Source organism: Falco peregrinus, chromosome 6, assembly GCF_023634155.1.
Source record: "Falco peregrinus isolate bFalPer1 chromosome 6, bFalPer1.pri, whole genome shotgun sequence".
Classification (NCBI taxonomy): Eukaryota; Metazoa; Chordata; class Aves; order Falconiformes; family Falconidae; genus Falco; species Falco peregrinus.
In genome coordinates this window covers 21,840,987-21,863,542 of record NC_073726.1, presented here as the reverse complement: position 1 = coordinate 21,863,542, position 22,556 = coordinate 21,840,987, and the positions used below count along the sequence as shown (strand labels likewise).

At 58.6% G+C, this 22,556-nt stretch overlaps 3 protein-coding genes across 4 annotated transcripts; 2 read left to right on the top strand and 1 right to left on the bottom strand.

The window, feature by feature from the left end:
- Positions 1-1,417: 1,417 nt before the first annotated feature.
- On the bottom strand, positions 1,418-5,488 carry ARF5 (ADP ribosylation factor 5). Of its 2 annotated transcripts, XM_055807645.1 has the most exons (6): positions 5,276-5,465; positions 5,084-5,164; positions 3,533-3,642; positions 3,055-3,126; positions 2,125-2,250; positions 1,418-1,993 (listed from the first exon to the last, which is right to left on the bottom strand). In XM_055807645.1, exons 1-6 carry the CDS (start codon positions 5,340-5,342, stop codon positions 1,907-1,909), a joined length of 543 nt encoding a protein of 180 aa, XP_055663620.1. In that variant the 5' UTR covers positions 5,343-5,465; the 3' UTR covers positions 1,418-1,906. The 2 variants fall into 2 exon arrangements, with proteins under 2 accessions (XP_055663620.1, XP_055663619.1); XM_055807644.1 differs by lacking the exons at positions 1,418-1,993; positions 2,125-2,250; positions 3,055-3,126; positions 3,533-3,642 and adding an exon at positions 4,300-4,924 and having other exon boundaries at positions 4,991-5,164; positions 5,276-5,488.
- A 92-nt stretch (positions 5,489-5,580) lies between these two features.
- On the top strand, positions 5,581-10,471 carry GCC1 (GRIP and coiled-coil domain containing 1). Its single transcript, XM_055807643.1, has 3 exons — positions 5,581-5,619; positions 6,721-7,779; positions 9,097-10,471. The coding sequence occupies exons 2-3, from the start codon at positions 6,733-6,735 to the stop codon at positions 10,399-10,401; spliced, it is 2,352 nt and encodes a 783-aa protein (XP_055663618.1). The 5' UTR covers positions 5,581-5,619; positions 6,721-6,732; the 3' UTR covers positions 10,402-10,471.
- A 146-nt stretch (positions 10,472-10,617) lies between these two features.
- LOC129784712 (transmembrane protein 116-like) lies at positions 10,618-21,592 on the top strand. Its single transcript, XM_055807677.1, has 11 exons — positions 10,618-17,043; positions 17,357-17,420; positions 17,708-17,848; positions 18,808-18,906; positions 19,129-19,184; positions 19,307-19,447; positions 19,627-19,669; positions 19,944-20,024; positions 20,107-20,260; positions 20,816-20,886; positions 21,440-21,592. Exons 1-11 carry the CDS (start codon positions 16,652-16,654, stop codon positions 21,590-21,592), a joined length of 1,395 nt encoding a protein of 464 aa, XP_055663652.1. The 5' UTR covers positions 10,618-16,651.
- Positions 21,593-22,556: the final 964 nt, after the last annotated feature.

The window sequence follows — 22,556 nt, the reverse complement described above, 5'->3', positions numbered from 1 at the left end:
CTCCAGGATCGTGGCAGTGAGCCAAGGCACTGGCATCATCTTGTCCTCTGCTACAAAGCAGCTTTTGAGGCTCAAGGCTGCTGCGATCCTGGGGAGGCTGTTTCACAGCTGAGCAGCCCAGTGGCTGATGCACCACTGGCTGGGATATGGCTTCTTCTGGTCCCTTCTCAGTCCCCAAGGGCTCCCTAGCTATGCTGGAAATGAAGCCTGGTGCCCTTTCATCACGGGGTCACCTCAGGTGCATCGACTGCTTGTCCAGCCTGATGTCTCCATCTCTGCCTGTGGCCCCACTCTCAGGGTCTTTGCACCATGAGCAATGCCAGCTCCAAGCCAGCACCAGTCCAGACCGTTGGTGCTGCACCCCAGAGCCACATGCTCCGGGGAAACCTTGCACCAAAGCACGGGAGATCCCCAAATCCCATCCTGTCCCCCTACTTTTCACTACCAAAGGCAACAACCTGCAGCAGCTCTGGTGGCATTCAGGGCTCTGGGGCAGCAGCGTCGAGCCCTGAGAACCTCAGCTTCCCTCAGCTCCCAGGGCTGTGAAAGGACCCGGGTCCTGTCTTCCTGACCCAGCTCCTGCTGATCACTCACTCCCTGGCCAGGCACCCCTGGGCTGGGTGGAAGCCCCCCAGGAGGATGGGTGCTGGTGCACTGAGCACTTGCCTGAGCCATTACAATGGGACAGCCAGGGCATCCCCACTGGGACACCCTGGGGTGGGCAGCCAGCGCATCCCTGCAGGGCCAGCCCTGGGGGGCAGCCAGCACACAGCTTTGTGCAGAGAGTGTGTTTTTGCAGGGCACAGTTTGCCAGCATGCCTTATAGGGATGCATCCTCTCACTACCCCAGCCACACATGGCACTGCTGCTGCCATTTCCCACGGGATGCTCCGTGCTGGCTGCCTCCTGCCAGCCAGCCTTGGGCATTCCAGAGGCAGCACCTAGGACCAGGCTGTTCTCACTTCTTCCAGTGCTCAGAGCTCGGCCCCTCACTACCAGATCACAGCTGTCATTGCGCTGCCAAAGGCTTGGCTTTGCCCAGTCCCACTAATTACAACCCCATTAGCACTCCCGCAGCATGCAGCCTGAGCCGACCCCGCAGGGCTTTCCCCCAGCATGGCCCCAGTCCCTGGGGCTGGCAGCCAGCATCACAGAATCCTGTGGAGGCACCACTGACCCCAAGAGCACACCAGCACAGCTATAAAAGAGGTCAGATCCCCTCCTGTCACCAGGGGACAAGGAAATGAGCTTGCAAACACATCTCAGAGCCTCTGCCCACCTCCTCTGCATCCTAACATAGCGCACACAGGGTTTTATTAAGGCCCAATTCCCCACACCCTGAGGTGCTTCTGGAAGATGCATGTTGGGGAGTGAGTTCTCAGGTGGCAGCCAGAGCCAGCCAGAAACGTGCCGGGCGCAGGGTACAAAGTGGTGGTGTTTAATTACTTGATATACAACAGCACATTATGCAGCCATATGCCCCCTCCCCGAGAGAAAGAGAACTATAAAGTTTATCGAAGGATAAAAAGGAGAATCCTTCCTGTCCTGCAGCAGTGGGGCTGCCTCCCAGGCTCAGCCCCCACTGCTGGCTCCAGGCGAGGAGTGGGGACACTTGGGGACATGCCACCCCAGCAGGTCTGGGCAAGCTCTCGCAGATGGCACATGCAGGTGGGGAGGGCAGCCAGCACGCAGTGCTGCTGGCGTGAAGGCAGGACACCACAAAGTGGAGCTGCCCAAAGAGTCCTTGAGATTCAAGTCCTACCAGATAAACACAGAGACGAGGCCACTCTGGGGAGAAAGGAAAAACACCCCTCCCCACCCCCCCAAATAAAACAAAGAAAACCAAACAAAACAGCAGTTGTAAGAGATGTCTCCAGCTCATCTGGTTCCTGTGCCACCAGCCCAGCTAGCGCTTGGAGAGCTCATGCGATAGCCAGTCCAGCCCGTCGTAGAGCCCCGTGCCCTGGGTCGCACACGTTGCCTGCACATACCACTGCAGAACAGAGGGAAACAGAGAAAAGGGCTTTGGGCTGTGCAAACTGTCAGCCCACTGCACCCCGGGAGCAGCCCCGTGGGCCCAGGGGTGCCTCCCACAGGGACAGGGATGCCATCCCAGCCACTCACGGTCCTGCTGCGCAGCGTCTGCAGCCCCAGCTTGTCAGTCAGCTCGCTCACTGCCATGGCGTTGGGCATATCCTGCTTGTTGGCAAACACCAGCAAGACGGCATCCCGCAGCTCATCCTCCTGCAGCTGCGGAGAGAGCGGGAATGGCTGAGCTCGGTGAGCCCTCGGTGAGCCCTCGGTGAGCCTCTGCAGCGCCAGCACCCCGGCAAGTGAGACCCAGCTTGGACAGACCCAAAGAGCTGGGAGGGCTCTCCAGCTCCTCAGTTCACCTCCGGTATCTTGGCCACCCTCCTGCCTGCTTCGTTGTCTGGAGGCCTCAGTGGCACTGGGATGCTCTTTCAGGAGCACCCATGCCATTCACAGAGGGGATGCCCATGTTGGAGCGTGGGGCTGCAGGGGACGAGGGGCAGAACGAGAGAGGAACCGCTCTCCAAACAATGGCAAGCAGGCAGTGGGCATCTGCCTGTATCTTTTCCCTGCTCTCAGGCTGTGACACGCTTCGCTCTGAGCCAACTTCCCTCCCCAAGGAAGCTCTGCCCCCTCCAGCAGCCGCACTGATGAGTAAATGACCCCCACCTCACAAGTTGGCTTTCAGACATGGTTTCTGGATGCTGCCCCCCCTCCCCATGTGCCCTGGGCACTTGGCTAGCAAAGCCCTGACAAAGTAAAATGTAGAACCGTGTTTTCTTGGCCATTTCCCCCCCTTGCAATTGCTCCTGATTGCTGCAGATCCAGCCTCTGCCTGGCAGACGAGTCACTGTCAAGTCCCCAAGCCCACCTCTGGATAGATGGCCCTAGCTCTGCGTCGCAGGCAGAGCAGAGCCAGGTCTCATCTTGCACCTACCCAGGCGCTGGTGCAGAACTGGGTCAGTGGGGGAGGGCTGGGGGATGCCCACCTCCCTGCCAGACTCAGTCCCTGCCAGCACTCACCATCTTCTGCAACTCATCGGCAGACTCCTGCACTCGCTCTCGGTCATTGCTGTCCACCACGAAGATGAGACCCTGTGGGAGAAGCCAGGCTGGAGTGGGCAGCTTGCACACAGGGGGACAACCCAAGCAGGCTGCAGGCACTCCTGGAGGGAGAATGGACCTGCTGCTCACCTGCTGCCCCCCATGCCCCCCCCCTGCAGAGCCAGAGCACCCCAGGGACAGTGCTGCCCCCTTGCCTGCTCCTCTGCCGGACCCCTTTGCCATGCCCCACTCCAACAGGGTGATGGGGCAAACACCCATGTGCCACCGCAGCAGGGCCACTGCACTGGGGACCGGGATGCATTCCCTGCTGCCACTCTCACACCCCATTTGGGCAGGATCAGGCCACAAGTCCTGGGGACCCTGGGCCAGCCCCGCTGCAGGGGGAATAAATTACCCCTGCCCTACCCATGTCCACCCTGGCCCATGCTCCACATACCTGCGTGTTTTGGAAGTAGTGCCTCCAGAGGGGTCGGATTTTGTCTTGGCCACCCACATCCCATACAGTGAAACAAATGTTCTTGTACTCCACTGTCTCCACGTTGAACCCTGCGGGGGGGGAAGGGGGGGCGGGGGGGCAGGCAGAAGGGGCAAGGGAAGAGGGTGCCCACTGCCTCTGGTACAGGGCTCCTCCTTCTTTATCCCTCCTCCCCCCGTGAGGGATTTACACATATAGATGAGATCCCCCCAGAGCTGTCTCCTTTCCAGGCTGAGCAACCCCAGCTCTCCCAGCCTGTCCTTGTACAAGAGATGCTCCAGCCCCTTCACCACCACCATGGCCCTGCACTGGACTTACTCCAGCCTGTCCCCATTCCCCAGCACCAGACCCAGCACTCCAAGGTGTCTCAGCAGGGCTGAGTGGAGGGGCAGGATTTCCTGACCCACCCTCAGCACTCTGCCCAGTGCAACCCAGAGTCTGGTGGCCCCAAGCCACAAGGGCACGTGCCTGGTGCTTGCTCAGGGTCCATCCCATCAGGATCTTCCCACCAGGGCCTTCTCCCCAGAGCTGCTCTCCAGGGCCTGGGGTTGTTCCTCTCCGAGGGCAGGACTTAGCATTCCCCTGGTTGAACTCCACGCAGTTCCTCTGCCCGTTTCTCCAGCCTGCCCCAGATCTCCCCAGATGGCAGCATGACCACTCCTCCTAGCTCAGGACCATCCACAAGCTTGCTTGAGGGTGCTCTGTCCCTGTCACCCAGGTCACTAACGAAGATGTTCGGCAGCGCTGGCCAGCATGGCACACCAAAGATGACCAGCTTCCCTGTCTTGGCAGCTCGGCCAGTTCCCTATCCGCCTCCATCAGCTTGTGGAAGACACTACGGTAGAAGGTGCTGAGCACCCCGCTGAAGCCTTCGCACCCAGGATCTGGCAAGACACCATCCTGCCCTGCTCTGCCTGCCCGGCTTGGGCAGACGGGACCTGCATGGGCTGAGCAACCTCCTGCCCATGAAAATGCCCCTGTACCCCACGGGCCAGGGCCACCCCATGGGTAACAGCTCAGGCTCCATCGCCGTGGGGCAGCAAAGCAGGGTGGCAGATTGGGGCTCACACCCGCTGCGCGGCGGGTCAGGGCAGCTGCCTTGTGCCCATACCCGTGCTGGGGACTGCAAGGGACATCTTGGGGTGCAAGCCAGGCTCATCAGCAGGCACCACTGGTGGCCGTGCCCCAGCCAAGCAATCGGTAACTGGGGTAAGGGCTGGGCTGACGCCCAAGCAGCCCCCAGTGGGCCGGGGTCGGCCAGGGGGACCCACAGGAAAGCGGGGTACCCGCGTGGGCACGGCCTGGGGGATGGGGGGGGCAGGCCCTGCCCGGTAGCTGGTGCCCGGCGGGGGCCTGGCCCGGTGCTGGCTGTCAGAAGACAGGCAGGGTGGGGGGCCCTGCCCGGTACCCAATGGGGACCTGGCCCGGTGCTGGCTGTCAAGAGGCAGGGTAGGGGGCCATGCCCGGTACCCGGTGCTCGGTGGGGGCCCTGCCCGGTGCCAGGGCACTCACCGATGGTGGGGATGGTGGTGACGATCTCACCCAGCTTCAGCTTGTAGAGGATGGTGGTCTTGCCGGCGGCATCTAGGCCCACTGCAACGAAGAGGTGGCGTCAGCGACGCCGGTACCGGTACGTGCCCCATCCCCATCCCCATCCCCATCCCCATCCCCCGCCCGGCCCTGCTTCACCGCCCCCGCGCGCACCCATCAGGATCCGCATCTGCTTCTTGCCGAAGATGCGGGAAAAGATGGCGGAGACCGTGAGGCCCATGGCGGCGGCGGCGGCGGCGGCGGCGGGAGGGACGGGACGGGACGGGACGGCGGCGCTGCCACCCCGTTGCCTCCGCGCTCCGCCGCGCCGCAGGCCCCGCCCCCGCGCACCGGGCCCGCCCCCGGCCCGGCTCTCTGCACCGGAGCCCCGCCCCGCCCTCGGCTCCGCCCCGCCCCCGCCCCACCCCCCATAGCCCCGCCCCCTCGCGCGCTGTAGCCCCGTCCGGCGGAAGTGGCGTGCGGCGCTGTGCGCGTGCGCAGCCTGTACCGACCCGGAGGTAAGGCTGGCGGCGGCGTGCGGGTTGCCCTGGAAACGCCGCGGGGCCGCGGGACCCCCACGGCCACCCGCGACCCATGGGCCCTCTGTCCCACGGCCACCCGTGACCCACGGGACCCCCACGATCACCCATGACCCGCGGGCTCTCTGCCCCACGGGCGCCCGTGACCCACGGGACCCCCACGGCCACCTGTGACGCACAGGGCCTCTGTCCCCGCGACCACCCGTGACCCACAGGCCCTCTGCCCTCGCGGCCACCCGTGATGCACAGGACCCCCACGGCCACTTGTGACCCGCGGGGCCTCTGCCCCCACGGCCTCTGCTGTACCATGGCTGGGCTGCCTCCAGCCCCTCTGCCCCTGCCCCACGGGCCCCCCTGCCCCACGGGCCCCCCGCCCCATAGGCTCCCCCTGCCCCACGGGTGTCAGCCCCTCCTGCCCCACAGGCCCTCTGCCATGGCGCTACAGCCTCTCCTGAGCCCCCCCTGCACCGGCTCTGCCGCCCCCTGCCACTGCACCGCAGCCCCTTCACCTCAGCGGCTGCCCCCAATCCCTGCCCCGTGCCTTGCTCACCCCCCACCCACAAGCCCCACCACATCCCTGTCCCACCCACCTGTACTCCCCTCCCCTCTTCCCCTGGCCCTCTGCCACAGGGACCCCCAGGAGCTGCCCCCACCTCATTCCCAGAGCTGGCAGAGGCTGGGTTACCGTCACAGTGGGTGCTTGTGCAGCCCAGGGACAGGCTGGGGAGTGTTTCTCTTGGACAGTGAAAATCGACCTATTTATTACATATATTAAGAAGTCCTGAGGGAGAGCAGCTGCAGCCGTGCTGCTGTACGAGGCGTTAAAGCATTTTCTCTGGCTCTGGTTGAGAAGTTTGAGGCATCAGAGTAGCACAAATGTGTTTCCCCCCAGAGCAGGACCCCTGGGGCAGTGGGTACTTGGCAGGGCTGGGTGCAGGGTAGCAGCTGCATTGCAGAGTTATTAACCACGTGGTGTCCTGGTGGGGGTCAGGATGTGGTCCTGCTTAGCTACGTGCTCCTGTTGACTGCCAGTGTGTCTTTGCTGCTCATTTACCTTTTGTGCTGTTTTTCTCCTTTCAGGTTGCATGAATCATGGAGAAGTTTGGCATGAACTTTGGAGGTGGCCCGAGTAAAAAAGACCTTCTAGAGACTATTGAATCGCAAAAGAAGCAGCTTCTTCAGTACCAGGTTCGGCTGAAGGATGTCGTTAGAGCCTACAAGAGCCTACTCAAAGAGAAAGAAGCCTTGGAAGCCAGCTTGAAAGTATTGTCCGTGTCTCATGAGGCAGATATTGGCTTGAGCAGTGCTCAGCTTGCGTCCATGGCTAGCTCCAGCCTGCCCTTTGCCGATTCTGCTGATGACAGGAGCTCGGTTCACAGTGAGGATAGTGTAGGGACAGCTACCAGCGCAGACACTGCTGCCAGTCTGGCCAGTACCAAGGGCGAACCGGGGCCTGAGGATGATAAGCTCGCGGCTGCCACTTCCTCTTTTAAATCAGAAGAGACAAGTGGTTCAGAGAGTGGCATCAGCACAAGCAGTGGGGATGTATCATCTGCTGCTAGTGAGGCTGATAAAAGAGTGCTCCAGCTGAAGACGCAGCTGGCCACCTTGACCAGTGCTCTGTCAACAGTCACGCAGGAGAAGTCCCGCATGGAAGCCTCGTACCAAGCAGACAAGAAGAAGATGAAGCAGGACCTGGATGATGCCATTAAGAAAGCAGAGGATGAGACCGAGAAGTTGGAGACAGAGCTGAAGTCTGTCCAGGACCAGCTAGCCGAGACAAAAGCCCGTCTGATCACTCAGCAGCACGACCGAGCCCAGGAGCAGGGTGACCACGCTGTTATGCTGCGAGAGCTGCAGAAGCTGCTGCAGAACGAGAGGACCTTGCGCCAGGATACAGAGCTGAAGCTGGAGGAGACCAGGGAGGCGTTGGCCGGCAGGACGTGCATGGCTGACCGCGCGGAGGGGTATGAGCTGCAGATCAAGCAGCTGAGCCAGGAGGTGGAAGACCTGAGGAGAGAGCTGCAAGCTGTTCAGGAGGACAACAAGAAGCCAGATCCCCGGATACAGGATCTGCAGGAGGAGATGGCCAGCCTTAAGAACCACTTCCAAGTGCAGCTGTTGCAGGAGATGAAGAAGGTAATTCCTTGTCTGGGCCCTGGAGCAGCTCACTGGGTGGGATGTATCAGCAGTGACTGGGGTGGGGTGTGAGGCTGGAGGAGCACAAATTCCCTTTCCTGGTCCCTCAGAGTCCGAGAATTTTGAAATAAATGAGAGCATCACGGCTTTGACTGATGGGATGATAGTCCCAGAGGAAAATAAAAGCTGTTTGTGATGCAATGTATAAGTCATTAGTCAGGGGGTGGTCAGCCTTTGAGGTGATTATGTGGTGACTGTCCTCCACAGTGTCATTTGGTTCTGAATATGTTACCGTCAGGTGTGGCAGTGGCTGAGCTTGGGAGGAGGGATCTTTCCTTTGCCCCTGTGGCAGTGAGTGTGGTCTTGTCTCTGTAGAGTATCTAAGTGCAATGCAAGGTACAATTACAGGAGCTCATGAAAACTAACCTTCTTCAGTGAAACTCTGAGTGCTCTGGGGAAAGAAGAAGGATAAATACAGGAGAAAGGCTCTAGTGTGTGCATGCAGGGCGAGAGCGAAGAGCTGAGAAGAGGGATATGGTGGAAAAGAGGAACTTGTGTAACTGTGGGTTTTGGGGCAAGGTGCTCAGGGGTTGGCATCAGGGGTTTGGCACCAGTAACCAGATTTGCATCTGGAAACACTGAAATGAGATCTTCCTCATCTCCTTGCACTCTGGAACAAGTTTTCTTCTTTCTAATCTGAAGCATCAGGCTGGTTTAATGCAATTTGCTTTTTTTTTTTTTTTTTTTTTGAAGTGGTCTCTAACAGCTTCCCTCTGACAGAGGTGAAGGTGATCTGACTCTGGCTGTGTTTTAGTTCACAATGGTGATTGTCAAGTGCTGCCATTCTCCAGAGCACTTAACAGTCAGATCTCAATGCTGTAAAAACCATGAAACACCAGGTGCTTGCTGTAGTTACTCAGAAACCACTGAATTATATTAATATCAGTGCAACGAAGCATAGGATTTAAGTAAATTGCAGTAAGGTGCATGAAAGCTTTAGAGCATGCACACGTTTTTAAAAAATCCTGTAGCAGACTGTGGCAAGAGTTTGCTGCTTCCCTCCCTGCCACACACCTACAGCAACGCAGATAATGCTGGTAACAGGAACTCTGCAGAGCCGGGAGCAAAACCAAAAATGCTTTTAGTTTAGTTTATCCCAAAATAAATATCCAAAAAGGCAAGTCAGGGTTCTAGGGAAAAGGATAGCCCGCACTTGTTTGGAGTTCAGCAGAGCAGAATTAAGCCCCTGTGTAAACTGGAGACCTCCTGTCCAGAGCATTGAACGAATCTAACCCTGCCATGTCTCTTTGCTCCCAGACTGCACAGGCAGAAGAGCAGCTCCGCCAGCATGCCCAGATGGAGGAGCGGCGAGTGGCTGACTTGGAGGCCCAAGTCTCTGAAGTGTCGGAGCTACTTGGCACTTACGAAAAAGCCAAGCAGAAAGACCAGGCGATCATTCAGAAGTTAAAGGACCGCATTGTGCAGTTGGATGTGGAGAACAAAACCCTGGCCATTGCTGCCTCCAGCCGATCCCCTGTTGATATTCACGTAGAAGAAGCCAATCTTGATGTTAATGTTCTAAAGGATAAAATGGAGAAGCTGAAAAAGCTCTTGCAGGCAGCAGCTAAGAAGAGTCAACCCACCCTGGACATCGAGAAGCTGTGTGAGCTGGAGCTGCCAAAGGGCACTGAGGCTGGGGATGGCGAGAAGGCCACTGCTTTGTACTATCAGCAGGAGCTGAAGCAGCTGAAGGAAGAGTTTGAAAGGTACAAGATGAGGGCACAAGTGGTTCTCAAGAACAAGTCAGCCAAAGATGGCAATCTGGCTAAAGAACTGGAGGAAGCTCAAGAGCAGCTGGCTGACCTGAAAGAGAAATACATTGCCCTTCAGCTGTCTTCTGATGAAATAGAGAAGCAGCACCAGCAAGACATGGAAGCCAAGAAGCAAGAGTTGTCCCAGCTGCAGCAAATTCATAAGCAGGAATTAGAGCGATGTCAGCTGGACTACAGGGAACGGGCACTGAAGCTGGAGGAGGAGATGCACAAACAGCGGGATCGAGCACTGGCGGTGCTGGCAGAAAAGGACCAAGAGCTGGAACAGCTGAGATCTGTCGTGTTGCCTTATGGGCTTCAAGGATCCAAAACCTACCTGGCATCAGGGACTGACGTTACCAGCGATGACTCACCAGGTAATGATTCCTCCGACATTCTGCCCCAGGCTTTTCATCTCTCCACCACCAGCGAGCCCACCTTCTTCTTGTACGCAGAGCAGCTGGCTCGCAAAGAAGTGGAAATTGTAGCACTGAGGAAGCAGAAGCACAAGCTGGAAATGCAAGTTCACCAGCTCCAGGAGAAAATCTTAGTTGAGGAGGAGAAGCACCAGGACCAGGTATCCGCACTTCAAAGCGAAATCGAGAAGAATTTCAGAGATAAGAGCAGAGAGGGAGCCAACCTGGAATACCTCAAAAACATTGTTTATAGATTTTTGACACTGCCAGATTCTCTTGGTCGCCAGCAGACTCTAACGGCCATATTGACTATTCTGCATTTCAGCCCAGAAGAAAAGCAAACTATTACCAAGCAGTCAGCTTACAGCAGCTGGTGGCTTTCTGGGAAGAGATGAGATGGTGTCTTTTATTCCTAATTGCTTTTGCATAGTAACATGTTTCTGATTATTAACTAAGACCACTTCACTCGTGGTGTAACGTCTTTCCAACCATGCGAGGGAATGGGGAGCTTTCAGCAAAGAATTTGGTTTAACTAGTGCTCTTAGCACTAATTTGAAGTAGAATTGTGCCAACTATTCCAATAGGATCACAGCGCTCTTGCTGTCTGGTGTGAGAATTTGCTCTGAGTTGGAACTTGATTTTTAAAAAAAGAAAGTAATTGAAGATACTGATGCTTTTTTAAACACAATTTTATAGTATCCCTACCTGTCAGGCATGGGGTGAGGAGCTCTGTTAGAGTGGAACTTGCTTGTGTCTTCAAACACCAGGCAGGCTTGTGACTCAAAAGATTCAAAGGTGGTGGGGAAGGGGGTGGGGAAGCACTTAACACGGTGCTAAAATAACAAGACAAAGAGCTGAAAGCCTGCAAGAAGGATGAGTCTTTACCTACCAGCGTCATCCAAATGCAGAAAATCTTGAGCAATTTCTCATCAGGTTTTTTTACCTAGAGCCAAATTTATACCAGTGGATACAGCAGCTCCTGGTGGCACTGGGGACCAGCCGATGGCACAGCACGTTACAGTGTGCTCGCGTTACCGACCAGGGATTCTCTCTGCAGCTACCGGTGTTTCCCAGGAAGGAGGAAAGATATCCTAGGTATTTACGTCCTAGGTATTTACGTTTGAACCCTTGTAACTGCGGTGGTGCATGCAGTGATTCCACACCAGTGCCAGACCAGAAGGTGCTATGTAACAGTTCTTTTCAAGGCAGATACCTGAGCTTTCTGACCCTGTTTGAGATGGGAACCAGGGTGCTGCAGAAAGCAAACAGAGGAAAGGCTGAAATAGGCCCGCTGACCCTTAGCAGTTATTTTCTGAGCGTTTGGGAGTTTCAGTGAAGTTTTGATATTCTGCCATGTTTTTGGAAGCAGGGCATTGCCGCTGCTGGGATAGAAGAAGCAAGCAGCAGTGAGGGGCAGAAGCTCTGGGGGCAGCATGTGCCCTGAGCTTGGAGTAAACGCTGTGAGGATGAAGGCCTGACCAGTAGCTGTGTAGACCTTGAAATTCTTGCGTAACTTCCTTGCAAATTGGTGAGCATGGCAGGAAGGAAGCCAAAGCATTCTGAAACACTGCTGGCTTTGGTGGACCACTCTAAGCTCCCTGCTGGTGTTCCTGCTTTTTGCAGTTGTGCACCGGATCTGCTGGCTCCTGACTGCTTAGGCCCAGAGTGACGGAGCTGAAAGTGCTGGCTCAGTGGGAAGATGGCTGTAATAGGCGTTTTGGGGACGGTTGCAAGAGTAAAGCCGGAGTGTGTGGTTTGATTATTGGTAGACTGTGTGAGAAGGGTCAGGGCCTTGGACACCTGCGGTGTGCAGCTGTGAGCATGCTGGGGGACGGAGAGGGCAGCTGGCAGGCTCCGTGCGAGACCAGCACTGGCACAAGCACACTCCTCTCCCCTCTGCTGCGGCAGGAACGTGACTTCCCTGTTGTTGTTTGAGCTCTGTGCTTGGGTACCTGGAGAGCCGACAGGCTGGGGAAGGGGAACGCGCTGTTTCACCCTCAAAGCTCATATTTTCACCAGTCAAGGGCAGTGGCTGGCTTTACCCCATTGCCTTCCCTTTGCCTTCCGTCTCCCCCCTGCCAGGCTGATGGCTGAGACAAGGGAAGCAGCTGCCTGTCTGAGGGACAGACTGGGTCCCCGGGGATCTCCCCAGCCGATCCCCTGGGTGCTGAGGCCACTAGATGGCACCCACCAGTTGCCCAGTCCCCAGGGACAGGGACACTAGGGTGCAGCATCCCTCCTGCTGCAGCCACCCCTGGCACTGCCAGGGCCTGATGCCGTGGGATGGGACCTGGCTGTGAAAAGCGACGCACAAGGAAAGCAGCAAGTAGTATGAGAGGGCTCAGCGACCGTGGCCAAGCCTGGGTCCTGGCTGGTCCATGTGGCCGGGGGGGCAATGCTGTATCTCAGGGCAGCTCACACAGGGCCTTTGGGCTCTGCAGGTGGGAGAGGTTCTGTGGGGCAGCAAGGCGGGTTTTTCTGTCCAAAATGTTGTCTGCTGCAGTGAGCTGCTGCTGAGGTCTGGGGCAGGTTGCTGATGCTGTCTGTAATGAAGGGTATGCAAGGTCAGGAGAAAAAATATGAGCACGCCAGCTATTGTGTGTCCAGTGCTGCCTGTTGGCATTAAGTTATCTAAAACGGGAAGGAGCGTCTCTGCAAGGCCGGAAGAGCTGTGCTGGCTGGATCTCCTGGAAAAGTGCCCATCAGGAAGTGTTTGTGCTGTTATTTAAATGGTCACTACTTTCTTAAAACCAAGGAGGGATGTTTTGCTTCCAGAGAGGTTGGGTGGTTGCCTGCAGCCCTGGGAACCAGCTACTCCCAGCTGTGCTTCTGCTGAAGCTTCTAGAGCTTTCTCAGCTGCGTAGGCCAAATCTCACTTGAGTTTTGTTTTCATGCACCTGCTTTGTTTTTAATTAAAGCTTGGCTACTGAAGCACAACTTCCCAGTCCCAGAGTACAGGGAAAGTTTTTGTAAACACTGGCATTATGTCTTGTTTTAACAATCCCCAGGCTTCTCACGAGTCCTGGAGCTGAGTTAACAAACAGGTTGATTTAGCAGCTCTCAATGCCAAGAGGGAGCTGCTGTGCCTCTGGGCAGCATCGGTGCCATTGGCGGCTTGCACCGGCTCAGCCGGGTGGATGAGCCATTGCCACTCCAGCCAGACAAGCCCCACTGCTCAGCGCAGGTTATGCTTGCTCCTGAGTGCACGGTCCTTGCATGGCTGCAGCTTTACAGCTGCTGCAGCTCTTACTCGAGCGAGGCCAGCACAGCACACGCTGTTTTTCTCGCAGAGGAAGTGGGCTCCGAGAGGCTGCAGGAGCCGAGCAGGGCTCCCCAGCCCCTGCACCCTTCCCCACCTCACAGCGTCTTAGCACGGGGAGCCAGAGACTGCGAGCACTTCTGCAATTCAAGTGCCTGGGATATGCGGAGAGCTTAAGCAGCTGAACAGGGTGGAGTCCTTTCCCCTCTCAGTGCTGTGCCAGCGGTCCTTGTCCTGTCAGTGGCGGAGATCTGCTCCACAAATCTCACCTTGCTGAAGGTGAGGGCAGTGCTCCGTTTAATGCAATGCTTGGTGCCAATTTCTCCTCAGAAAATCCTCAGGGAAAACCCAGGCGGAACCTTTGCCTGCTGGAGGTCTCGGGAGGGGATGACAAAGCCGATCGGTCAGCAGTTACTCATGCTGGCATGGACACTGCCTCTGCACAGAGGCCAGGCTGAGAGCGTCAGCACTAGGTCCCACGCAGGATCCTCATGTTGCTCTGATGGGGGCAACTAAATAGAAATTGGAGAGTTCCTTCCAGGGAGCAGTCTTGGTCTTGGTCTCCTCACCTTTGAAACACTTCTCAACGATATGACTATTGGCTCAGCCAAGGGATCTGCTGAGAAGAGCCCAGTCTCTGGTCCCAGTTTGGAAGGGTTGAATCAAGTGGTGCCTCTGAAGCCATGGAGATTGCTCAGCATCTCACCCTGCAGGAGCAGGAGCTGTTCCTGCAAAGCCTGAGGGTGATGATGCTTCCTCCAGCTTTTGCTTTGCTGCCCAGGCTGAGGAGAGATCCCTGTTTGCCCTTTGCCTCATGCTTTTCTGGAAGAGCCTCTACCTGGAGAATGAAGTAACCAAGCATAGATCCAAAGTGGTGGTGGGTTTTGTGATGGTTGTCAGATGCAGCAGGACCCACTCTGCTGTGCCTGGAGCAGTGGGAGCTGTCTCTTCCCTACCTGCAGGTCTGGCTTCCTCCTGTGGTCCTGGGCAGGAAAAATTGCCAGCCAAACTGGAGAGCAACTGGCAGGCGGGAAGGCTGCAGCCATGGCCGTGGTGGTGAGGAGAGAAACAAAATAGGGTCCAGCTGGGACCCTGTGGAGCTACTGCCCAGTGACCAGCAGGGTTTAAAGAGCATTTCCTCACGTGATGGAGGAAAAAAGGAACAGCTACAAAGGAGGCAGCCATGGGGTAACATCTCTAGGAGCTGCCAAAGCAAAGTCCTCTGCATTGCCATCAACCTTGTGCAGCTCTCCCAGTGCAGTTCCTTTCTCTGTCCCTCTCCAGCCCCTCTCCCTAATCCTCCATCCTTCAAACCCTCCCCAACATCCCTCCGTCTTTCCTGTCTTCATTCAGCCAATGCCCCTGAAATAAAAGTAAAAAAAACTGTTTGAAGTGTAACTGCTGTTTGGTCACCTGTGGTTTAAGTGGTGAGCTGTGCGTAGGCTGGCTGCCGGCGCGTGCTTATGCAGCACTCTGCCCCCAGCCTCGCTGAGCGTGCAGGGCTCGGCGCTGCCTCTCCTTGCCAGACTGCAGAGCCTCTTGCCCATGGTGCCGGGGTCTGCCAGAGCCACCCACCCTGGCTGCTAACTGCACAGCCCAGCCCAGCTGCGGCGTTCCCATTCTCTGGGCTTGCAAAAATTCTGCTTGAACGGATGTGAAAAAATGACTTTTTTGGCTTGTGAATTTGACTTGTTGCAGTTAGATCATTGGGAAGTGTGAGCATCGCTGGAGGTGCGGACACAGCACCACTGCAGGGTATGAACACCCCACTCTGCCTTAGGAACAGTATTACGTGATGGCTTGTGACGGACAGAGATGCTGTATTTGAGCAGAAAGAAAATGTAGAGAGAAGATTGGGTTTTGTGGGTTTTAGTGATCCTGGCCCACACACTTCAGTGAAAAACATTTTACAGTGGGGTGGTTATTGCGGGGACCTGGCAGGTCTCGGCTGGGCCTGAACGGTGCTGGATGTGGCTTGGCCCAAGGGGATATTTTCTTATTAGAACCCCCTTGATTTCAAAATTGCCAAAAACTTGTCAAAACCGTTGATTTCCCGAGGCTTCTGTAAGTATGGGAATACAAATACTTCATTTCTGCACCTCCAGTCCCGTGTCGGTGCCTGTGAGCAGACGCAGAGGGGCTCCACGCTGGGTACGTTTTTACCAGCGTTTCATGCACATCTGCGGTGTGCATGTGTGGGCCTTGGCTCCTGGCGCTTCCCGCTGTGGGCAGCCGCTGGGGCATGGCCGCATCCTGCAGCCTGCACCGGGCCCTCCTGTCCCTGCGCGTGCCTGGCCGCCTGGTGTTGGCAGAGCAGCCCTCCAGTGGCACGCTGGCGTAGTCCGTGGTCTTAGCACTGGTCATGGCACTGGGGCTTGCTTTACACAGGTTTCCTCTGCCCTGCTGACCCTTTTCCCTTGCCTCAGTTTCCCCTTTTAGCAAGAAGTCTGCCTGTGCCTGTAGCAGCAGCTGCAGGGGTGCCTGTCCGTGCTTGCACACACTGTTTTGCACAGGGGATGGAGAAGGGCCCCAGCGCCTGCCGGGAGCTGTGTCTTGCTGCACTCTCGCTCCCCAGCGTGCAAGAGGGAGGTCCGAAGGAGGCTGCCGCTCGCTCGCCTGGGCTCCGCGAGGACAAGGGGCTGATCCCCTCCCTGCTCGCAGGGCTTGCACGTAGCAGCCTGCATGTCTGTGGAGCAGCTCCTGCCGCCCTGGCCGGGCAGGTTCCTCCAGCTGCGCCGTGCAGGCACCACTGTGGCCGTGTCCCCGCAGACAAGGTGTGGAGTGAGCCCAGCCAGCAGCGGCTGTGGGAGCTGCTCCGGTGCCATCCTCTGCCATCCTCTCCGGTGCTGCCAGCTGCTGGCCCGTCCCCAGGCTGTGCCCGGTGGCAGAGAAGAGCTGGGAAGGCTCTTGGCTCCCAGCTGCTTGGCCATGGCCAGTGAAGAGGAACACCTGTCGGCTCTCTCGGATAACCAGGTAAAGGCATGTGCATCCAGGAAACCCTCTGGAGAGACCTGGGAAAGCTGCTGCCAAATGCTGCAGACCCTGGTCAGGCTTTGGGGGCTTCCTTCATGCTGGAGATGGGGAGCAGCGCTATGGGGGTGCTGCAAAAGGTGGCCGCGGCAAAGGGGTCCCAGCTGCCTGGCCCAGGGCTTTGCAGGCTTGTGCTGGGCAGGGCCTGAGCGGCGCTCCTGCTCCGCTGTCTCTGCGTGACTCACCGGCCCTGGGAGCCATCCAGCTCCGGCAGCCCCGCTGGTTCCTCCATGGCAGCCCCTTGCCGCCTGGGAGCCGCTCTCGGCAGCACCGCCCGGAGCAGGACGCGGCTTCTTGGCGCTCCCCAGCCCTGGGCAGGGGAAACCTGGGTGCCACGGTGAGGCGAGCTCAGGAGGATGCAGCAGGGAAAACCCCTCGTGCAGCCAGCGCCGAGAGGCCCGTCCCATGCAGCTGCGCCGCAGGACTGGCGAGGAACCAACCGCTGGCCCCACCACTTTGCCCACCACCAGCGAAGGGCTTCAGCTCCTGGGCACAGCCTCTTGGGGAAGACACTTCTGCCTCAGCTCTACCGGCTCCACGGTGACACGTTGGCACCGGCCACCCGCTGCTGCTTCAGCCAGGGACGCCCAAGGGAGTGGGTCCACCTGTGCTCCGTGTCCTCCCATGCCGTGGGGCAGCTGAGGCTCCCCCTGTGGCCCCGCTGCCGGACACCTGAGCCCCTGCCCTCAACCTCTCTCCTTCAGGTCTTCGTGCTGACGTGCATCTACCTGCCGGCCTCGCTGCTGAGGTGTGTTCTGTCCCCCGACCTTTTGGCCATGGCTGGGCCCTGCGGTGCTGGGGGGAGGCAGCCACCATAGCCCTGTCTGCATGTGGCCTCGTGCCTCACCCGCACCCCACTCAGCCCCTGGACCTGGGGCGCATGTCTCTGGCCTTGCAACCGGCCCAGCACCCTGCTCTGTCACCCCCACACCCCGTCCCTGCCAGCCCCAGGGGAGGCTGAGCTCAGAGTCCTGGCTGGGATGGATTCACCAGGAAGCACCACAGGGGCACCATCTGCTCTGCTCTGCCAGGACATTAACCACTGGCCCCATCTCTTCCAGCCTCCTGGGCAGCGGATCGGTCCTTGCTGTCACCTCCTGGCAGAGGCAATGCTGCCACATCCAGGTGAGTGCCACCGGCTCCCAGGGTGCACGGATGGGTTTTGGCCCTTGGCTAAGTCCAAGGCAAAGCTGGGCCAGCACTGCTGCTGCTGGGCTTAATGCACAGTGGGGCAGGGAGAGGGGCAGGAGGCGCGGGATGCCCAGCACCGCAGCACTGGCAGCCATTCCCAGCTCCACTCCGGGCCAGCAAGGGAAGGGACATGGCCGCAGCAGCTCTGCAAAACCAGGGAGAGGCGGCTGGGGCCAGGGTGATGCTGCCAGCCAGAGCTAACGCTGTGTCCCATCCCCCAGCTTCGCCCCCTTTTCCTCCTCGCCCTGGCAGATTTCCTGGCTGCTGCTGTGCTGCTGAGCACAGCCACCATCCAGCTGCTGCCAGCCCCGCTCTTCATCCTGGCGTACGCTGCCTGCCCCTATGGACTGATGCTGGCCACGGTAAGGGGGCAGCTGCACCAAGGGCTGGGCACCTCCTCTGATACTGCTGGGAACAGCTGGGACCCATCTGCGGGCTGGGGTATCCCTGCGGACGTCCTGGGTTGGGGGACTCTTTCTCCTACTGAGAAATAGCTCCTGTTCCCCTTGCCATTGTCCTGAGCCATCAAGAGTAGTTCCTTGGGGAAATGTGCCTAGTGTTTCTCCCCAGTCCCAGTGAGATGAGCACCACATCGCCCTGACAGCATCCCTCTTGCCCCTGCTGTGCCCTTCTGCCAGTGCTGGGATGGCCAACCCGAATGCAGTCTCTCACGTGCACCAGAGCAGAGCAGGGCACGGCTTTCCCGGTGCAGACGTGCTTTCTCCTTCATGCCCAAAGTCACCCAGTGCCTGCGCCTCCGCTGGCTGCTCTCCACCCTGCCTGGTGCGTGGACCCCGCAGTGGGCAGTGTCGCTTCCCTCCTGCCCCCAGGCTCATCCCACTGGTGATGGGGCTTTTGCCTCAGCCACACACGGGGACAGGGACCAGGAGAGGCTCAGCACTGCGGGGCCAGCTCTGCTCCACTTAGTACCTACCAACCTGCCCAGCTGCATAATGCACAGGGTGGCCATCACTGCAGCTGCAGGCCTGCTGGCAGGACACCCTGTTCATGTCATCTAGAGCCCAGCACAGACAGATGGGCCAGGGTGGCCAATGCTGCCTGTAGCTGCCTGCCCTGTAAAGCTGCCGGCCGGTGAGGCCACCCGTTCCCCTCCCCAGGGTGGGCGCAGGGGCAGCGCGGGGCCATTTGCTCTTCATGCCACGTCTCTCGCACAGCTGCTCCGTTGTTGCACAGCTGCTCCTGGCCCAAGTCTGCTGGGGGGACGGTGGGATGTCGGGGTGCAGAGCATTAGGAGGCAAGAGGGAAGGTGCCTTTGAGGTGCTGGGCACAGCAGGAACCTGCTCTCCCTCTCGTCTCCCAGACCTTCTATGCAGTCTCATTCCTGATGGTGGTTGTCTACGCGTATGAAGCCTACCGCACTGTCCAAGGCTGGAGAGCCTGGCACGTGGCAGCTCTGCAGGTTGGTGGCCCCAGCCATGGTGCAGCCAGGCATCGCCCTTTCCACACACAGCTGCTCCGGCCCTGTGGGGACCCGGGGAACCGCAGCAGGGGTTCAAGGGCAGCCCCTTTCCCTGGGATGTTCGCAGCTTCCCCTGCACCCTGTGTCCTGGCAGAGTGGGGCTGGAGCCTGGAGCTGCTGTGAGACCCGCAGCCCCAGTCACCAGAGGTTTGCTCCCTGCAGGAGCGAAGCAGGTGCCTGGAGAGCATGTGGCAGGGGCTGCCCTACATCCTGGCCTGGTAGGTGCCAGCTGCCAGCCCTGGAACCCCCAGCACCCCGAGTGGGGCTGTGGCACAGCACCGGCCCCCCCGGCTCTGCCTGGGATGGGATGGATGTGCTCACCTCCACCCCTCCCTGCAAGGCTGGTGCCGGCGCTCACGCTCCTGGGACAGCTGATCGCGCGTGGCACCTCCTTCACCGACATTGCACCAAGGCACATGGACCCCATCGTGCCATGGAAAGGCAACAGCTCCCACGAGACCTACAGCCTTTACTGCTCCAGGTACACTCCCCACCTGCCACCCTGACCCCGAGAGGGGCCCGCAGTGTCCACCCCTGTCTCTTCCCAGTGGGCTTGGGCACGCTGCAGCCCCTGCAAGGCACGCAAGGGACACCTCTGGGTGGTGAAGGCTTTGGGGCGGGGGATTAGGGGACTGCCACCGATATCCTCTGTCCTTTCAGCTGCTTGCTCCTCATCCACCGCGCCCAGGATATCTGCTACAAGGTGAGCACTGCTAGGTGCCCTGCCATTCCCGTTCCCTGTCCAGCCAAAGGCAGGTGGGCTCAGCAGGACACAGGGAAGGCAGTGGGCCAGCGGTGTGTGGGCTGGAGGGATGGGGCAGGGGTGTCCCTGCTCGAGCCAAGGCAGAGGGGTAGCTCCCAGCTCCGGCAGTGCCTGATGCTGGCTGCTCCTGCGCCATGGGGCTTGCGGCGCGGCTCAGCCCTGCCCCTGTGGAAGGAGCCGATTGTGGCAGGGCTGATTTCCCATTGCCTCTCAGTATGTAGGTAGGAAGGATGTGGGCCTGGAGGAGAAGATCATCTTCTTCTTGTACCTGCTGCTGGTGCTCAGCTGCTGCACGGTAAGCCAGCGGTGCAGCAGGGCGAGCGCAGGGTGCAGCCGCAGCAGCCAGCGCTCCGGCTGATGCCCTTCCCGCTGCCCAGCTCCTGTACCACAGGGTGAAGCTTTGGTGCCGGAGGAATGCCGCGGCGCCCTTGCTGACCTTGGAGAAGGATGGCTTTGCTGGCAGGAGCATCCGCAGCGTCACCAAAATATCTCACTACTTCCAGCTGGTTTTCCTGCTCTGCTGGGCACCAGGCAAGTCAGAGCGGGGATGCCCCGCAGTTCCTGCAGCCCTGGCAGGCCTGAGCCACCGCAGCTCCTCTTCCAGTCCCTTTATTCCTGGGCTGGGACAGCACCTGGGTCTGAGACAAGAGGCTTAGACTGAGTAACTGCAAAACCCCCGGGTGTCTGTAGGACCCTGCGGCTGGGCAGACCCAGAACGAGAGGACAGTCCCTGGGTTCAGCCCACCCTGCTCTTACAATGACAGGTTTTTGAAGTGGCATTTCCTGAGCTGGAGGGTGGATTGTGTTTGATGGAGCTGCTTTTTGGCAATATCTCATCCCTTGGGGGGCCCGTTTATGCTTTCAGCCTTACAGAAACCTGTGGCAATGAGCTCCCCAAGGTCCTTGGGCAGCATGCTGAGAAGGACCTTGTTGCACACACGGGTGTCTGTCCTACGTAGACCCTTGTGCCGTGGGAAATAGGCTGTGACAGAGGCAGGGCATTCGCCACTGAGGGAGGGAAACCGCAGATGAAGCATTATCAGAGAGAGGGAGGCCAAGGAGTGTCCTTTTGTCTTCCACCCGCAGCTTTCCTCCTCACCCTCCTCTCCTTCACCAGCATCAAACCTGCCTCCGTCTTTGTCCTCTATGTTGCTACAGTAAGTAAAAACCTGTTTCCTGGGCTCTGGAGCTGGGACATTTGTCCCCATCAGACGTGTAAGTGGTGATGGGGTGGGGGGGCTGTGAGACCTCTGCTGTCCCGGTGCAGTAGTGGCAGGGCTGCTGGAGCACACCGGTCCCTGCTGACCAGAGGGATGCCTCCCTGGGCAGTGTGAGCTCTGCAGGCGCTGCCAACCTGCACCGGAGACACCCAAACAGGTGCCACCTGGGACAGACACAAGGCAAAGGCCCCCAGTTGCTAGTGGCAGCCCTGGTCCCAGCCCGGCTCTGCCGGGACTCTTCCCCCTGCTTTGGTGGTTGGTATTTTGCTTCTCAGCTCTTCCCAGATGCATGTCTTGTTTTAGTTGACCATGCCAAGAGGAAAGCCACCTCTTGTGTCCCCGTGTCACCCTGCCTGTACACTTGCATGGGCTGATCCCACACAGCGCCTCTCCAGCATGGAGAGGGCAATGGGGTTGGCCATGCTCCTGCCGCGCAGGGCAGCCCAGGGGCAGGTACAGGCAGCGCTCACCGCTGCCTTCTCTCTCGCAGGCTCTGACCGTCTCCCTCCAGGGATTCCTGCACAGTTTGGTCTACGGCTGGCTGAGGCAAAACTTCCGTCAGGAGGTGGTGGGCAAGAGACCCTCCCTGCAGCACCAGGGGCTCAGAGCTTACTACGATGAGTCCCTGGGGGCTGTTCCCTAGGCTGCTGCCTCGTCCTCGTGCCTCCGGGCTGCCCCAAGCCTTGACAGGATTTGCACATCCCCGGCAGTTCCCCACAGCCCATCTGTAGCCAGGCAGGATCTCTCTGGACTTGGCTCTTCGTGCCTGGAAAGGTTCAAGCAAGGCGCAGGCAGGTTTCCAGCAGCGGTGCGGGGCTGCTGTGGCCCTGCCCCAGTGGGAAGCCCACCTGTAGCCCCTCACTGCTGGAGGCAGCCCAGCTTCCCACCACCTGCACCGTGCAGGCAGCAAAGCCACGAGCAGTTGCTGCACAAGTGATGGACCCTGAGAGGTGGGACAGGAGCTGTCTGGAAGGATGCCCCTGTTCTTCACCACAAGCAACTTGGCTGTCAGCAGCAGTAGGGCTCTGCAGGCTTGTGAGCAGTTCAGGTGCTACAGAAGGAGGCTGGTAGCATGCAATTCAGCAATCCCTAGACTTTCCAGCAACTGAACATCAACTGCAACTGTCCCGGGGAAGGTGGTGGTTCTTGTCTTGTTTCAGTGTTACACTTTCTGCCAGAGAACAATCCAAATTCCTTCACAGGGCTTGGGAGAAGGTGCTTCCAAATAAAGGTATTATAGTTGAGGTACCCTAGGCTTTGCGGCTGCTAGATAAGTAACAGGAACAGGCGGTGAGCCAGGTGGCTCATGCCTCCTTCCTGCCTTGGGGGATGGTACTTGTCCAAGGCTGTGTCAACGGAGATGAAGGAGCCATCGCTGGGGGTGATTCTGCCCCCACAGCCTCCTGCCAGGCCCCAGCTTCTCCACCACCAAGTTAAAATCAGCCCGAATGCTTCCTCACACTGCCTCTATTGCGTGAAAACAAACTGTGATGGGGGCGATGGGCAGGACCATGCTCACCCTCACCCATCCATTGGCTAGCGCGGACAAATGGACACATAACGTAACAAGCAGCTTGGAGACTTCAGGCCCAGAGAAAATAGCCCAG

Excerpts from the sequence above, each read along its gene's own strand:
- ARF5 (XM_055807644.1), bottom strand. The coding sequence starts at position 5,342 with ATGGGCCTCACGGTCTCCGCCATCTTTTCCCGCATCTTCGGCAAGAAG. Across the intron at positions 5,165-5,275 it reads GCAGATGCGGATCCTGATGG|TGGGCCTAGATGCCGCCGGC; the intron begins GTGCGCGCGGGG and ends TCTTCGTTGCAG. Across the intron at positions 4,925-4,990 it reads GACAGCCAGCACCGGGCCAG|GCCCCCGCCGGGCACCAGCT; the intron begins GTCCCCATTGGG and ends GCACCGGGCCAG.
- GCC1 (XM_055807643.1), top strand. The coding sequence starts at position 6,733 with ATGGAGAAGTTTGGCATGAACTTTGGAGGTGGCCCGAGTAAAAAAGAC. Across the intron at positions 7,780-9,096 it reads TGTTGCAGGAGATGAAGAAG|ACTGCACAGGCAGAAGAGCA; the intron begins GTAATTCCTTGT and ends CTTTGCTCCCAG.
- LOC129784712 (XM_055807677.1), top strand. The coding sequence starts at position 16,652 with ATGCAGCAGGGAAAACCCCTCGTGCAGCCAGCGCCGAGAGGCCCGTCC. Across the intron at positions 17,849-18,807 it reads ATGGACTGATGCTGGCCACG|ACCTTCTATGCAGTCTCATT; the intron begins GTAAGGGGGCAG and ends CTCGTCTCCCAG. Across the intron at positions 19,448-19,626 it reads TACAGCCTTTACTGCTCCAG|CTGCTTGCTCCTCATCCACC; the intron begins GTACACTCCCCA and ends CTGTCCTTTCAG.